A 15,279-nucleotide genomic window follows, 5' to 3' on the forward strand; every position below is an offset into this window, starting at 1 on the left:
GAAGCAGTATGGATTTAAACAGCTAGAGGAGGTTGGGATGAGTTTGAGTACGTAACTTGCACCTCAAAACCAACTTCATCCTAGCTAGCTAGAGGAGGTTGGATATGAGTTTGAGTACATAGCTTGTTCCTCAAAACCAACTTCATCCTAGCCGGTTTGAGTAACAAGTTATATACTCAAACCATGGTTGATATGAAAGTATGGCACCTCTAGTTACTATTTTTCTTGGAACGTGTGAGGCCGAGAGATATTTAATCACACAGGTTACTAGCTTACTATAAGAAGTTATGTTTACAACTTACATTCAATTTTAAGTTCTTGAGAAAGAAAAGCAGCATCATAGATCAATATGATGTATACGATGAAGTCAATAAAACGTTGCTATAACTTGCATATTCTAGTGATGTTTAAAAAAAAAAGAAAATCAATAATATGTGCTCAATTACGATTTTTATTTAAAATTTACATGTTCTTTTAACTTTTGTGATAAATAATCTATATCGTATTATATTATTTACGAGGCTATTAGTACGACAATAAATGATCTTGAATCACAACAATGCTCGACTCTATTGAATTACAAGTAGATCAACAGTCCAATGAACTCATATCCAATGTATCAATTTTGGGTCGACTAGTGAAATTTCAGAACACAAAGTGTACATGAAGCAGAAAAATATCCGGTCGTGGCGCACACGCGCCCTAGAGCGGGAGAGTCTCTTGCCTATCACCAACACAGAGACTTCCGTCTGTTGCCGCGAATGTGCACGTGTCGACGCGTCATGGTGAGCTGGCTGGACGCCCTTACGTGCCGAGCCCCCATTGGAGAAATCCACTTCTGGAAGATCCTATCAGAGCCGTCCGTATGATCCAACAGAAGCCGACATAGTACTTGTGTCTCTGACCGTTAAGAGAGAGAAAGAACAGTCTTTCAGAGAGAGAGAGAGAGAGAGAGAGTCAGCTGCTGCTTGCTTATTATTTTCAGGTTGTTTTTCCTCTCCCAATTTTTTCCCTCTTTTTATTTCTACCATATTTTCATTTGTAGTTTCAAGTTTAATAAACTTAATTACAGCTTGATGCCACTGTTGCTGGAAATTTATGTTTTTGTGAATTGGGTTCCATTAAAGTTTGTAACTTTGGTCTGTGGAATTTGGGAGTTTTGACTGTGTCTACTGGCTTTGGAGCTTTCTGGGGGTTTTTCAGTTCAAGGTTGGGTCTTGATTGAGAATTGGTTATCTGATCTGTGCAAAGTTTCCTGTTTTTTGGTCGTTGGGTTTTAGCAGAAGCTTGAGAATGTGTTGGATTGTCTTAGTCAATTGGGTGGTTGACTTTGAATCGTCATGTTTTACTTGCAAAGTTTGGTGCTTTAAACATAGGGTTATGTTGAAGAATTGTGATGAATGAGGATTGAATGTTGATAGGATATGAAGAGGTGATAGTAATTTTTGAGGTCAAACCGCTATTTGGATTAAGGTTTCTGTTTTGGTTCCAATATGTGATGTTTGGATTCTGCATATACACATGGATACAGTGTTTGACTTTATTGGTGTTTGGAACAGTGGGGGTGCCATAGGAGGCGCATCTGTCTTGTCTTATGAAAGGAAGCAGTGGGCTTGACTCTTGAGCATGGCATGAAAGTTTTCACTTTTCAGGTTAGTAAACGTAGTTGACATACAGCTGTGATTTTGTTGGTTTGTTTCAAGTAGTGTAAAAGACTTAGGTGGTAGACATAAATTCAACTGTTAGATTTGTTTTGGTGGATTATAATGCAAGTTTCATCCTCATTGATTTGTGTTCTCAATTTGGTTTATACATAGAAACGAGTGGAGTTCCTCCATGTTCTGTCTTATTAAAAATATACTGCCTATGGTATTGATGGATCAGTATCTGAATACTTTTATACTTCTTAAAACAGGCGGGCTAGCACACATGGATACAGTACTTGGAATCCCTTGAAAATCTTGGTGTTTGTTGTCTCCATCATTAAAATAAATCTTTGATCAGATACCGGACAGCGATTTTGGGGCAACATACTAACACACAGTATGTGCATGATATTGTGGTGGACACAAAAAATTTCGTTTTAGGGTTGCTTGGTTACCGTTGTTTCTGTAAATTGGTAACCCTTTTCCTTAACTTACTATATTTTCTTACAGAGCACAGATTGTGGTGCTAATCACAAGTAAAGATCAAATGCCATCAATAACAATGAAGGCTCAATCAAGCACAGGATGTTTAAAAGAAAAAAATGGTCTCCGTGTATGTCAAAAGTCATGTATGATTTCCAAGCAATCATGCTCTTATGTGAAGAGATCTGAATATACGACGGATTTCAACTCTTGTAAATGTGAGGCGGGTAAGCAACTGAACATTAAAAAAACGGTGATTAATCTCTCAGATGGTATAATTGTAAAGGCTGATGTATTTATGCTTTTAAAAGGATCAAGCTATAATCATTAAGATTGCAATTATGATAGTTCGAGAGAAAGTAAAATAGCTTTGTAGGATTTTAATGGAGCGCTGCCAGGGACATTTATGAAGGACACTGAACTACATTTTGATATTAAAAGCAATTTTTATCTTTCTCACAGTGTCTTCAAGCACACATGTTTCTACCAAGGAAAATGGAAGTGGTAATGCAATTCATGAGTTTGAGGAAGAAGATTATAAAATTCTAATTCAATCATGCGATTCTCCAAGCAAAAGAACGGTAAGTGTTGAATTGCCTAATGGCTTGTTGTGGATTGTAAAGCCTTTCATTTATTTACCTATCTAATTTTTTATGTTTCCTTTCAGTTTGTCATTTTCAGAAGTTGTAGTGCGTTACAATTTATGCGTTTTAGGAAAGTTTGCATTATCTGCTGACCTTTGGAAATCAGTGAAAAGTAATTAATGTAGATCACATAAAGTGAATATTCATTTAACTAAGGTGCTATCATAGCATTCTAATTTTTCATAGTGTAGTCCCTTTCAGTTATTTTCTTGCTGTCAGCTTGGCACTTGTATTACATCATTCTAATAATCGTATTTTGTTGGGAAATCTTGATGGTTGTACAACCATCATACTTATTAAGTAATACGTATATGTTTTTCTTGTTGAAATGGCTTCATATGTTTGTATCAAAATGCTCATTTGCAGGAATCCTTCCCCACCTGCCCATCAAACTTGGAGACGATTTTTTCTCCTCCTTTTGACCCCATTGAAGTCCTTAGTGAAGTAAATAGTGAACCGAATGCTGAGAATGATACAGGTCAGCCTCAACGCCAGTTTCATTAAATTTTCAGACATCGATATATTATAGCTTTAACCTCCAATGACAGGAAACCAACCAAATATTTGATTTTTCCAATGAAGCCATATTAACAATAATCCGTGGCTTTGTAATATTATTATTATTATTATTATTATTATTATTATTATTATTATTGATAAAAAGACAATGTGTATCTACAATTGTACTATGTCATGTTGAATCTACTATGCTAATCTTATGCTATCTTTTCAGGGTCGGGAGCTGGTGACAGTGATGATTATAGAAGTTCATGTGACAATCACAATTGTGATGTTTCAGATTTCTACATTTCTGATATGATCATTTCGAGCTTACCCTTCAGTGGGGATGCATTTACTGATGATATATGTGAAATGAGTTGCTTTCCGGACTACAATTATGCTGAACCAAACATCTTGTTTGATGTTTCCGAGCAATACATGGTATTGCCTTTCCTAGAAGACACTGTCCGAAATAGTAATTCTAATACTATTGATGGTAAATTATGTCAAGAAGCTGTTATGGATACAGATCACGCTGGCTTGTATTTAGAAATTGGTCAAATAAGACCCTGCCACCAGGATACTGCTGTTATCTCGTCTGACTCAGATCAGGCAGAGTGCTTCGATCCACAGTTGTTTATAAAAAATTTACCAGAGTTATCAGATGTGGTATCAAACTTTCAAACCAATTTGTTGCCTGATGAAGCTTCAAAACGCAAGCCTGTAACTCTTGTACTTGATTTGGATGGTAAGTAATGATATGTGTTTTCCATAGGATTTTCTGTTATCTTGCATCTCATATATAATCTTCACAAGCTTTGGACCACTTTATTGATCCCTTTACTAATTATGCACCTTGACTTCTTAGATGCCTTGGGATGAACTTATGTTGAAATTATAGAATTAAAGGGATAGAATCCTAGTGATCTATTGATTATCTTCTGTTGGTACTTGGTAGAGGTAGCTGTCATAATTTTACATCTTTTATGTACTAGTTAGTCAAAACATGTGAGTGATTCATCATAAAAATCATGAAAAGGGAAAGGGAATATTAAGTTGGTTGTGGTCTTTTCACCAGCATTCTTTAAAGTTGTTGGTATTGTTGTAACCACCAAAGATTGTATCCACTGCCTAGTTTGAACTTTGACAAGATATTAGAGACCAAGAAAACCTTTAGCTCTTGAAATAATTTAGTCCCTTGTAGTTTGCTCATAACAACAGAAACTGCAACCCATACCTTGAAGATACAATATGGCTTTCTCTTCATCCCACTAGTCTATATGTTTATATTTGAAATTAACATGTGTATACGTACACATGTGTGCATGTTACTGATAGATTTTTTATGTTGATACTCAATTTGTAGATTTGGGTCATTCTGAGTTAATATAAGATGCACCAAGCTATTAAAGATATATTTGTGTATCCTTTTCCTTTCTCTGTTAGTTGCACTTTATTGCATGAGATTGGCTCTGTTTGGACTATTATGGAAATTTTTGGGCGTTCATCACTTCTTCTATATTTTCAAATCAGATATAATGAGTGTTAGATAATGACAGCCAGGTCCAATTATTCCAATGACGTGGTTGGATCAATTTTTATTTTGATATTCTTCTCAAGTGTACTGCAATCTTTTTTCTAGAATTTAATCTGAGAATATCTGCTGAAGTTTATTTTACTAATATATTTTGATGCTGCCACCATATTTGCAGAAACACTGGTTCATTCTACATTAGAACAGTGCGATGACGCAGATTTCACATTTACCGTCTTTTTCAACATGAAAGAGCACGTGGTATATGTGAAACAGAGGCCATACCTCCACACGTTCTTGGAGCGAGTTGCAGAAATGTTTGAAGTCGTTATTTTTACTGCCAGCCAAAGCATATATGCCGAGCAACTTCTTGATATATTGGATCCATATCGGAAGTTTATATCTCGCCGAGTTTATCGTGAATCATGCATTTTCGCTGATGGCAGTTACACGAAAGATCTGACAGTTTTAGGGGTTGATCTTGCAAAAGTTGCCATTATTGATAATACTCCACAGGTAGATCCTTTAGCCATTGACTAGCTGTTTCATTTTTTTTGTTTCCCTTTCTGCAATCGGTGTTGCTTGTCACATTTCTACTTTATGGACTGTTCTATCTGCTCAGAACTCGCCTGCTTTAGCTCTTGTTTAAATCCATATGATTTATGTGTTGGTAGACTTCAACTCACGCTACATATTAATAGAATATTGAATTTTTTCATGCCCTCATTATTTGACGTGGAGTTGCTTATGTAACTTTTTCCATCACCAGCTGTTCCCACTTCAAATAAACTTTTACATGTCTTCATATTTTTTTGTCTTCCTTTCTTTTGTTCATTCTCACTTTTATGTTTCGACCTTATGTTTCTTAGCAGTTGAAAATACACTCTTGCAAAAAAGTACATATCATAATCAAACTTTAGAAGAAAAGGAAAATACAAGTATATATTTTTGGTGGGCTTGAGGTTAACGTTGTGTTCTGCTCACCCTTCTTATCCATGAGGAGGAAAGTTAAAGAAAGGAAAAGGTGATAATTTGGTAAAAGGTTGAGAAATGAAATATATTGAGTCAGCAAGGAAGAAAAAGATGAAAATAAATGGAGGACTTAATTGTTACCGGATACTAACTGTTTCACTCATATTGGTCATTTCAGGTTTTCCGCTTGCAAGTCAATAATGGAATTCCCATAAAGAGTTGGTTTGATGATCCAGCTGACGGTGCATTGATTTCATTACTTCCATTCTTAGAGACCCTGGTTAATGTTGATGATGTCCGCCCCATAATTGCCAAGAGATTCGGTAACAAGGAATAAGAGTCCCTTGTCTTTCTCATTTGCTTGAATATAGCAGCTCCTTGTCTCTCGTATATTTTAGCACCTATTGGCTTTAATTTAGATGCTCTCCTTCTCCTTTGAGCTCATAGGTGAATTAGCTATACAAAATAAACTGTTTTCCTACTTATTGTCAGTCAGCTTTTGGTTCTTGTTTCCCTTATTTTTGTCCTTTCAGATGACAACACTGTGGAATAGTTTGTCTAATTTTGTTCAAAGGTAATTGTAGAGGATATCTTATTTGTCATTATTATTCAATATAAGTTGCGCTTATATCTGGGGAGGATACATATTAGGTAATAATACCGGCCTCTAATCTAGTATCTATGTTCTTTTGTTTTAACCTCATAAGATGATTATATAGACAATAAAAATGGTACTTTCCCGTATTGTTCTTGGTTGTTGTTACCTTCTTTCTTCTTCATTTCAGCTGACAACACCGGGGAAGGGTTTGTCTAATTTTTGTGCCAAGGTAATTGTAGAATGTCTTTATCCTTGTGCAGCTTTAGGCTTTCTATATCTGGCATGTGAATAACTATTAAACACTAAAATCTACTCATTGCTTCCTTTGTAGTCTCTTATTGTGAATTGAATGCTCATGCTATCTGGAGATGTAATTAATACCTTGTTACAATTGGAACCGGAAGCATATGTAGCCAAAGGATTACAAAAATAAATTATCTTCAAAGGTGCAAACAAGCTGAATGAAGTTGAAAGTAGAAATTGTCATATCATTCTCCACTCATATCAAGTTGCATAGATGCTTTTTGTAAGGAATTTTTGAAGTATGATTGACCATAACTCTTAGGGTGAAATGAAAATTCTATACATAGTCATGGAAGTAATAATGACCATAACTTGCTGTTTTGCTCTATAGCGCTATATAATGATTATTACAAACAAAGAATATTACTGAACAAAAACAACTGGAAATTTTATACTTAGGAATAACATTGATTACTTTGTGACTAGTGGCAAATTTCACTTTTGTTTAAATATCTCTTAAAATATGCTAAGAGAAGTCCAGGACATGTATGTTGTTCTGTGAAGTATTTCTGGTTAAGAATAACAAACGGGAAACACCAGAAAGAATTGGACAACTTTGCACAATGTCCACATGACGGGGGATCTAATTTACAAAAGATTTATCGGTCCTTGTTTCTGGCGAGATTATGTTAGTTCTAGTCTTGTGTTTATATATGTACTGTTTGTTTTTAGGTCTGTGAACCTCTAGGCTTCCAATTACTTGCATTAAGAGTCAGGAGTTCTCTTCAATTGAACTTTCTTGGTAATGAAACAAAGAATTGATGGCAGAGGAGCATAATAGGTTTAGGTTGGGAAGTTATGTGATTTTGTTTGTGCTCTTCAATTATGTGCTTTATATAACTGATCTAGATTAAAAGTTGAAATATTCATGACCATGCTTGTGCCAGTTCATGATGACCTGGCATGGATTAGCAGATGTACCCAATGATGATGCATTCAAGTATGGAGTTTGGTTTCTGTGCATGCAGTATTATGGAAATACTGATTTATCCAGAGATATATGTGTTTAAGACTTCAAGTCGTATCCTGTTTAGGTATTCCCATTGATCTTATTTGCTAGGGGAGTGCATATAGTAAAGACAGAAAGTTTAACCAACCAATATTGTTGGGAGAAAACATGGGTTGTGAAATTAACTGACCATGACTGCTGTACATGATCTTCCAATTTAACGAATCTTTTATACTGTTACAGTTTTGCATGCCTTGTCTGCAGGTCATGCGGAGACCACTAACATTTTCTGCTAATGTAAAGATAGTAAGTATGTCAGATAGTTACTTTTTTTTGAGAAATCCATAGAGAAATGTATATCGAATTAGCACATAATATTTCTGATTGTATCCCGGAAGTCGCTGGATTTAGTGACATTTGAACCAAGGTGGTTGTAAATGTAGGATCTCTTGCTCTTTTTGGACTTGCCAGTTGGCAATTATAATATGAATTCTGGTAGTTATTTTCTTTTACCATTCAATAGAGTTCACGACAATCATTTGGTAATCTTGAGCTACATGAATTCTGGACTCCATCGTTGCCTATACTGACTAAACGTTTGAAGAGTTTTTTTTTTGTTTGATGGGGAAATCAAATTACAAACAGCGGATAAACCAATTGCTTTATGCGCAGCCAGACTATTTGGTGAGCTTGTAACCGTATCATCTTTTATAACATAGTCCCTGTTCTTTAATTGCTTTTTTATGCTGCCCAGCTTTTCCCTGCTTACACTCGACCTAATCAACTTTCCGGCCTACCCCATTACGTTCCCTTTCATTCGATTGCAGCCTCCCCAGCTCATGCTGTGAAATTGAATCTCGATGTTCAATCTTCCAAAGCAGCTGCTGGGATTGTTCAAAACTCTCTTGGCCGTCCTCTTCAATAAACAAGAACAATATAACTCACCGTAACTGGAATCTTAAACATTATATTGAATAGCTCAAGCATTGAGTCCACACAGATGGTCAATCATTTAATTCAGGTAATAATCGGAACATATCACAGAAGACAAGCTCTATATCCGGAACTCTTAATTGCAATCATTGACAGCATTCCGACTATTTCTCTAACCTTCTTGTTCCCATTCTACATAAGTGCACTTATTTTCTACATTAATTGCGATCATACAATGAACAGTATCTTCATAGATAACATGTTACTAGGCATGAAGCCCGCGGGGTTAATACCACTGAAAATTCAATGAAGGGAGCAAAATATAAAGATAGACGTTTGATCAACCAAAATATAACGTTGTAGTATTACTACCATTGTTTCTGCTCCTGATTTCTTTTAATGCAACTAAAAGCCTCCAAATTGCTATCATTTTATTCTCAATTATTCCTACTTTGAATCCCCTTCCAACATTGGAAGTTTTGCATTCAATGAGATTACATCATTTTCATAAATCAAAAAGGCAAAATTCCTAAAATACACCCTGAATTTGGCTCAAATTGTCAATTTACACCCCGAACTTGTAAATGCGAAAATTTGCCCCCTCAACTTGGTAAAAAGTGTCCATTTGCACCCTCACTGTTAAATTTAACATTTTTCATCCAATTTGTGATCACATGTCATGCACATGATGGGCATTTTTGTTATTTAATATATATTTATTTTAATAACAAAAAAACACAAGGAATTTAATATTTGCACAATTATATTTGTTCACTTATTTACTTCATGATTGTTTTTCTTAATATTTTTTTCCCGCTAGTACACTTAACATTCATCATCAACTAATTAAGTAAGGACACAAGACAAAACTCAAACCTCTGAAACGACAAAACCTTGGAAGTAAAAACTTGACGATTGCTAGAGACTATAGACATAATTAATTAGTTTTAGTTCTTCACTTATGGTCGTAATTATGTATTGTTATTTTGGAAAAAAATTATCAAGAAAGATATATATCTTGAAGTGAATGAGTGAGCAAATATAATTGTACAAAACTTAAATTCCTTGTACATTTTTATCATTAAAAATGAAATAAATATTAAATGACAAAAATGTCCATCATGTGAATGACATGTGACCACAAATTGGATGAAAAATGTTAAATTTAATGGTGAGGATGCAAACTGGCAGTTTTTACCAAGTTGAGGAGGCAAATTTTCGCATTTCTAAATTCAGGGTGTAAATTGACAATTTAAGTCAAGTTAAGAGTGTATTTTGGCAATTTTGCCAATCAAAAAATAAGTTCAAAACAAAAGAAAGAAAGAGAACTCAAACTCAGTAGCTAAGATAGCTAATATCTGGAGTTGTATGTTTTCCCTAAATCAAAGTGTCGGTCTTCGATCGAAATTAAAACCACTATTTTACATTCATAATTAATCTCATAATAAGTATCTAGTATCTACGAAACATGTCCATATATAGAGATCATTCCGTGTGCTGAAAGGAAATTGCTACAAAGAATTAAGATCATGGAAGGATTAAGATAAGTACTATGACACTTTGCGGTACATAATAGTCTGGAGCTACAAAATTGGCTTGCAAGCTATGAAGCATGGACACGCCATTTGGGTCGCGTGTTCGATACAGACACGGACACGGACACGCGAACTGACTTTGGACACGGCTCGGACACGCTGCAATACGTAATAGACACGCGAGTATCTGAATCGGACACGCACCAACTCATGATAAAAGCATTTATGGTGAGATTCAAACCTTTGTCATCCAAAGCACCCAACAACTTCTCAACCATTCAAACAGATTCAGTTTTTGTTATATTTATGCACACTTTAATATATATAAAGAGAGAAACTCGTGATAAAAATAAGAATGCTTGTGGTGAAATTCGAACCTTGGTTATCCAAGATACTGATCAAGTCCTTAGCCATTTCAACAAGTTATGTTTTCTTCATTTTAATGCACACTGACATATATATATATCTAAATACTTTCAAATTTATAAATTATTTTTTAAGAAATATATATATTAAAAATAATATTAAATTAACGTGTCCACCACGTGTCCGTGTCCAAAAACATTTATATATGTCGTGTCTACGTATCGAATCGTGTCCAATACGGACTCGTGTCCGTGTCCGTGCTACTTAGCTTGCAAGTCATGTATCTATAACTTTGATCTCCCACATTCTTACAAATAATGAACAAAACATTCATCTTTTTAAAGCTTAAAAGCACAAAAACCATGCAAGTTTGAGACGGATGTGAGTGATCTTTAGTGAGCTTTGCCATAGTTATACAAACACCATATGGATACGCCGTAATATATATGATTCTCAATTCTATGCAAAAGTACCACATCTTACTTCTGATCAATGTAGTTTCTTGTACTTCCCATTATCTTCACATTTGTGCATATAATTTATGATTTAGCAATCAATGATCTCAATTCGATCAGCTTCTCCTGATGTCGATATTGGCTAAAAACTAAAAGTTATTTAATATAAATTTACAATTATGTTGAATTAAACGTTAAAAATTGAAGAAGGAGAAGTAAAATTGTGCTTAGTTTTGAATGACAACTTAGGTCTTTAATGGAAAATAAGATATAAAATTCAATTGAAAGCCTAACTGAAAAGAAGAGCACACCGAAACCAATTTCCTGCTTTCCCAGCCTCAAACATAACACAAAACCAAAGAAAAAACAATCAGACCATCCAAGCAAACCAATTCTTCCAACTAAATGATCCAAGCAACAATAGAAACAAAAAAAAAGTATTGTAAAAAAAAAACAACAGAAAATGAATCACCCAAAGCAATAGTTCCAACCCTAATTATAATCCCAAATCAAAATTTTAAAGTGAATTTCAAATCTCAATTAAAAGTAAATCGATCACAACCCCTAACCACTGCAACCGAAATGTCAGCAAAATAAAAGGTGACCAGATTGAAACCCAGAGGATAACTCACCGATCAAAACAAATTAGAGGAGGCCAAACTCTACAGAACGATGGGCTGGAGATAGGGAGAGACAGAGAGGAAGAAAACGTTTTGGGTAATTTTTGAGGGTGAAGAGGAGAGGCGGGACGATTTTGGTCGAGGATTTTTATTTTATATTTATAAAAGGGATTCCGGTAGAGTTGAGAACCAAATGGATCATTGAAGCTAGAGTGATGGCAAGACTGTAAATAAAATGAAACTGAGGACAAATTACACTGATCTTTTGTGAACATTACCGCAAGGTGACAGTAAGCACCAAATGAGTAAAAACCCTGATATGATGCACGTTCTTGTTGGCCGAAGGTTTATCTCACCTTTCTATTACTAACCAGCCACTGTTAGTAGGAGATTCTAAGGTTGCGCTGAATGTCAACCAAAGCCATACTCCTGATCTGTGGAGAATTCGTTTCGTTGTAGTAACTGCTGTGCATATTTCTTTTGATCAAGCTGGTCTCTCTTTGTAGTTTTAACATGTTCTATCTAATATTGGTGCGTGATGCTTCTAATTTATTTGGGCTCAAACTCAGCGTGTTCAAACATGCTAACCCTTAGGCTTGTTAGATGACATGATTAAGATAATTAGGAGGCCCTCTACTTTGTACCTTTAAATGAAAACCATAAAAAACTCTAGCCAAGCATGAAGGAGGTGTGATAACCAAGTGTGCAAAACAAAGGAGGCAGATGCATATGATTGATCTGATAATATAGGGAGCAAACATGTATCAATTTCAGGCATTAAGAGAACAGTGAAATTATAAACAGTTAGCTAGTGATCTGAATGATCACTGATCATATAGATATGGGCTGTTTTTAATCATATGAATACAGAGACAGCTACATCCCTTTATGACAGATACAAGGATGCAGAGAAAACCATTTCTCCAAAATCTTTATCTGTCGACTGAAAAGGTGGGTAAGATCAAGCTCCCTGTATTCTTGGATGACTACTTATGGTACTTAGAGATACAACAGCCAAAGAAAACACCCTGACCAACAGCCCTATCCAATTCTTATATCGCATACAGAGACATCATATTGTCCAACATAACAGAACAAAGGGGGCATCAACTAAACCTTTCACACCAATTGAACTAAGGGCTAGGGAGAGGAGGACAAACAACTTGCAGCAAAACTTCCCAAAGGTTCGGGTGCACTCAGAAGAGCACAAAATCCAACAACTTAGTAACTAAGAACACAAATATATGACAGAGACGAAAACCCACACAACATCAAACAACCTAGTAACCATCATTCCCACCAATGTCGCTAATCGCAATCATCAACTTGAAAAGGTAGTTCAAATGAAACCAGCATTATTGACACTGCCTATCAGAAAAGGTGTTCGCAAGAATATGAGCTACCTACGCCAAATGACACAACCCCTAACAAAGACATGTTATACATTTCCAGCAATTCACACAAATAGCTCAGACGCACAGCATTACATGATATAACACATGTGACACTACAAAATCGAATAGTAGTTTGATGAAATAACCAAAACCAAGCAGGTTCACATCCCATTATAGCGAAAACTGGAATAGCATTTCTAGCAAGTATCTCAAACAACATAAAATTCGGAATACAAAAATTTAGCTTAAGAGTCATAACATAAAAACAAGCAAAGCAAATAGACCTCATCTTCACTCGTCATCAGAATCCTCATCGCCTCCAGCAGCCGAGTTGAATGCATTGAGCCTCTCGATCAACTTGTTCTTCCTCTCCTCATAGGTGAGCTTCTTCAAGTTGAACCTCTTGTGCTGCTTCGGCTCCGGCTTGGCGGTCTTCTTCTCCAGAGGATCAGCCCTAATGGCGGCGTGCACCTTCTTGTACAGCTCCTCAATCGCCTCGGCCTCAACACCCTGCTTGATGTACCGGCTGAAATGAGTCTGGTACTTCTCCGGCTCATCCTCGGTCAGAGTCCCCATATAGGCCGCCACGTGTCCACCGTAGATGTACTTCCGGTGAGTCTCGGCATCCAAGCTCTTCGAGTCCTTGGAGAATCCGGCGAACCTCTTCTCACTGTGAGGCACGTCGATCCCGCCGTCGAGAGCTCCCTTGAGAGCGCCGAAGACGCGGTTTCCTGTGGTGGTGCGGACGAGGCCGACATCGAGAAGAGCGCGGAAAGGCCTGCGGCTCTCGCCGGGCTCGACGGAGAAGTCCTCGCCGGTGGCCTCGACGTTGCCTTCGTACTCCTCGTCCATCTCAAGCTTCTTCAGAGTGCGGCGAGCGAGGAGGAGGCCGGTGCAGTAGGCGGCGGCGTAGTTGGTGAGGCCGACGTTGAGGCCGTAGCGGGGGAGCTCATGAGAATAGGCGGAAGCGAGGACGAGGTCGCCGGAGATGGTGGCGGAGATGATCTGAGCGACGATGTCCTTGTTGGTGAACCGGACGACGAAGCGGTACTTGGGAGTGTTGTACTTGTTCTTGTCCTGGTTGATGAGGCGAATGCGGGCGCGGTAGTCGGTCTTGCCCTCACGGCGGCGCTTGTACTTGACTTGGAAGCGCTTGAAGTAGGCACGCGGCTTCGAAGCTTTGATGAAAGCCATTGGAGAAACCTAGAGAGGGACGAGAGGAAGAGGAGGGTGCGGCGCTCTCTCACTGTTTTTAAGTGTGGTGAGTGCTGAGAGGTGTTGGGCTAGGTCTAAATGCTCCCACAAGGCTCAAAAGGGTATTTTTGACCTTAGAGATTACAACTACTGTGGAATTAACGAAAAATTATTAGACATATTTCTTTAATAATATTTATTCAATTTTTACTGTGTTTGTTTCTTATTTGTTACTCACATTTAGAAAGTCTTTTTTCATTTCACCGCGTGCATGTTTACCACTCCATGCAACAATATTATTGGCTGAGTACACAACAAGACAGTGTCAAGTGGTGTTATGGGTACATAGAATAATTACTCGGGAATTACTACGGTTTGACAATTAGTTTATAATTTTATAATTCATCGGTCATTACGTTCATTTTTCAATCACATTTTAGCATCTCAACTATTTAAATTTTAAATGTATTATAAGTTGAATTCTAATTTCGCAATGTATTTCCGACGCTTTCACTGGCTCGATATTTTGCTTTTCAAATCCTTGGTTTAAAACTAAGCTATTGGTTAGTCTTGGCGCTTAAACACGTACAGCTAGGGTTGTGAATCTTTTCCAACTTGTGATCTTGATTTGTGGATTTGTAGATATGTGTTTATCATGATACTTAGCCTCTGTTCTTCGTTGCGTTACGTATAGGGTTAGGAAGAAAGTCATCTATCCCAATTGCAAATTTCGTCAATTCACATCTACTATACCCAAATCCCCAGTTGGCTTCAATCCAAAATTGAAATGAAAAGGATGGAAGAAACCAAAATCTATTCTGTCACTAAAACCGGTAGTTCTTACCAAGTATGAAGAAAGATTTATCGAGAGCCATGAGGAAATGGGGAAGAAGAGCAAAAGGGACTTGGGTATTGCGAGAAAAGAGGAGATCAGAGAGAAGCAAAAACTGACTGAGAATGCATAAGAGAGAGAGTGAACGAGAGAAAAGGGCGAGTCTTATCTAAGGTTCAGGTTTGCCTCGACCTTCGCTAGTTGAAGAAACAACGAACACCACCCGAATTCCTTGACAGTTTTTATCTAAGCTTGTTCGGGGTAGTACCGCGAAACAAATGCGCATTGAGAGCCTTAAATACGATTCAAATGACAATTGC

The 15,279-nt window shown here is 36.9% G+C and overlaps 3 protein-coding genes across 7 annotated transcripts in view; 2 read left to right on the plus strand and 1 right to left on the minus strand.

Annotated features, from left to right (window-relative positions):
- Nucleotides 1-15,279, plus strand: part of LOC126788605 (cold-regulated 413 inner membrane protein 1, chloroplastic-like) — a 131,635-nt gene that overhangs the window by 100,702 nt on the left and 15,654 nt on the right. The gene's annotated exons all lie outside the window — the stretch shown is intronic.
- On the plus strand, nucleotides 934-6,408 carry LOC126788593 (uncharacterized). Of its 3 annotated transcripts, none has more exons than XM_050514596.1 (9): nucleotides 934-985; nucleotides 1,560-1,652; nucleotides 1,916-2,043; nucleotides 2,157-2,356; nucleotides 2,592-2,710; nucleotides 3,140-3,251; nucleotides 3,507-4,022; nucleotides 4,987-5,324; nucleotides 5,959-6,408. In XM_050514596.1, exons 4-9 carry the CDS (start codon nucleotides 2,194-2,196, stop codon nucleotides 6,115-6,117), a joined length of 1,407 nt encoding a protein of 468 aa, XP_050370553.1. In that variant the 5' UTR covers nucleotides 934-985; nucleotides 1,560-1,652; nucleotides 1,916-2,043; nucleotides 2,157-2,193; the 3' UTR covers nucleotides 6,118-6,408. The 3 variants fall into 3 exon arrangements, with proteins under 3 accessions (XP_050370553.1, XP_050370554.1, XP_050370557.1); XM_050514597.1 differs by lacking the exon at nucleotides 934-985 and adding an exon at nucleotides 1,046-1,209; XM_050514600.1 differs by lacking the exon at nucleotides 934-985 and adding an exon at nucleotides 1,247-1,473.
- LOC126788601 (60S ribosomal protein L5-1-like) lies at nucleotides 13,009-14,193 on the minus strand. Its single transcript, XM_050514607.1, has one exon. The coding sequence runs from the start codon at nucleotides 14,125-14,127 to the stop codon at nucleotides 13,225-13,227; it is 903 nt and encodes a 300-aa protein (XP_050370564.1). The 5' UTR covers nucleotides 14,128-14,193; the 3' UTR covers nucleotides 13,009-13,224.

The sequence above is a fragment of the Argentina anserina genome, chromosome 3, assembly GCF_933775445.1.
Source record: "Argentina anserina chromosome 3, drPotAnse1.1, whole genome shotgun sequence".
Taxonomy (NCBI): domain Eukaryota; kingdom Viridiplantae; phylum Streptophyta; class Magnoliopsida; order Rosales; family Rosaceae; genus Argentina; species Argentina anserina.

Coding starts and splice junctions, on each gene's coding strand:
- LOC126788593 (XM_050514596.1), top strand. CDS start 2,194: ATGCCATCAATAACAATGAAGGCTCAATCAAGCACAGGATGTTTAAAA. Junction 3,252..3,506: donor GAATGCTGAGAATGATACAG/GTCAGCCTCAAC, acceptor CTATCTTTTCAG/GGTCGGGAGCTGGTGACAGT. Junction 4,023..4,986: donor TCTTGTACTTGATTTGGATG/GTAAGTAATGAT, acceptor CCATATTTGCAG/AAACACTGGTTCATTCTACA.
- LOC126788601 (XM_050514607.1), bottom strand. CDS start 14,127: ATGGCTTTCATCAAAGCTTCGAAGCCGCGTGCCTACTTCAAGCGCTTC.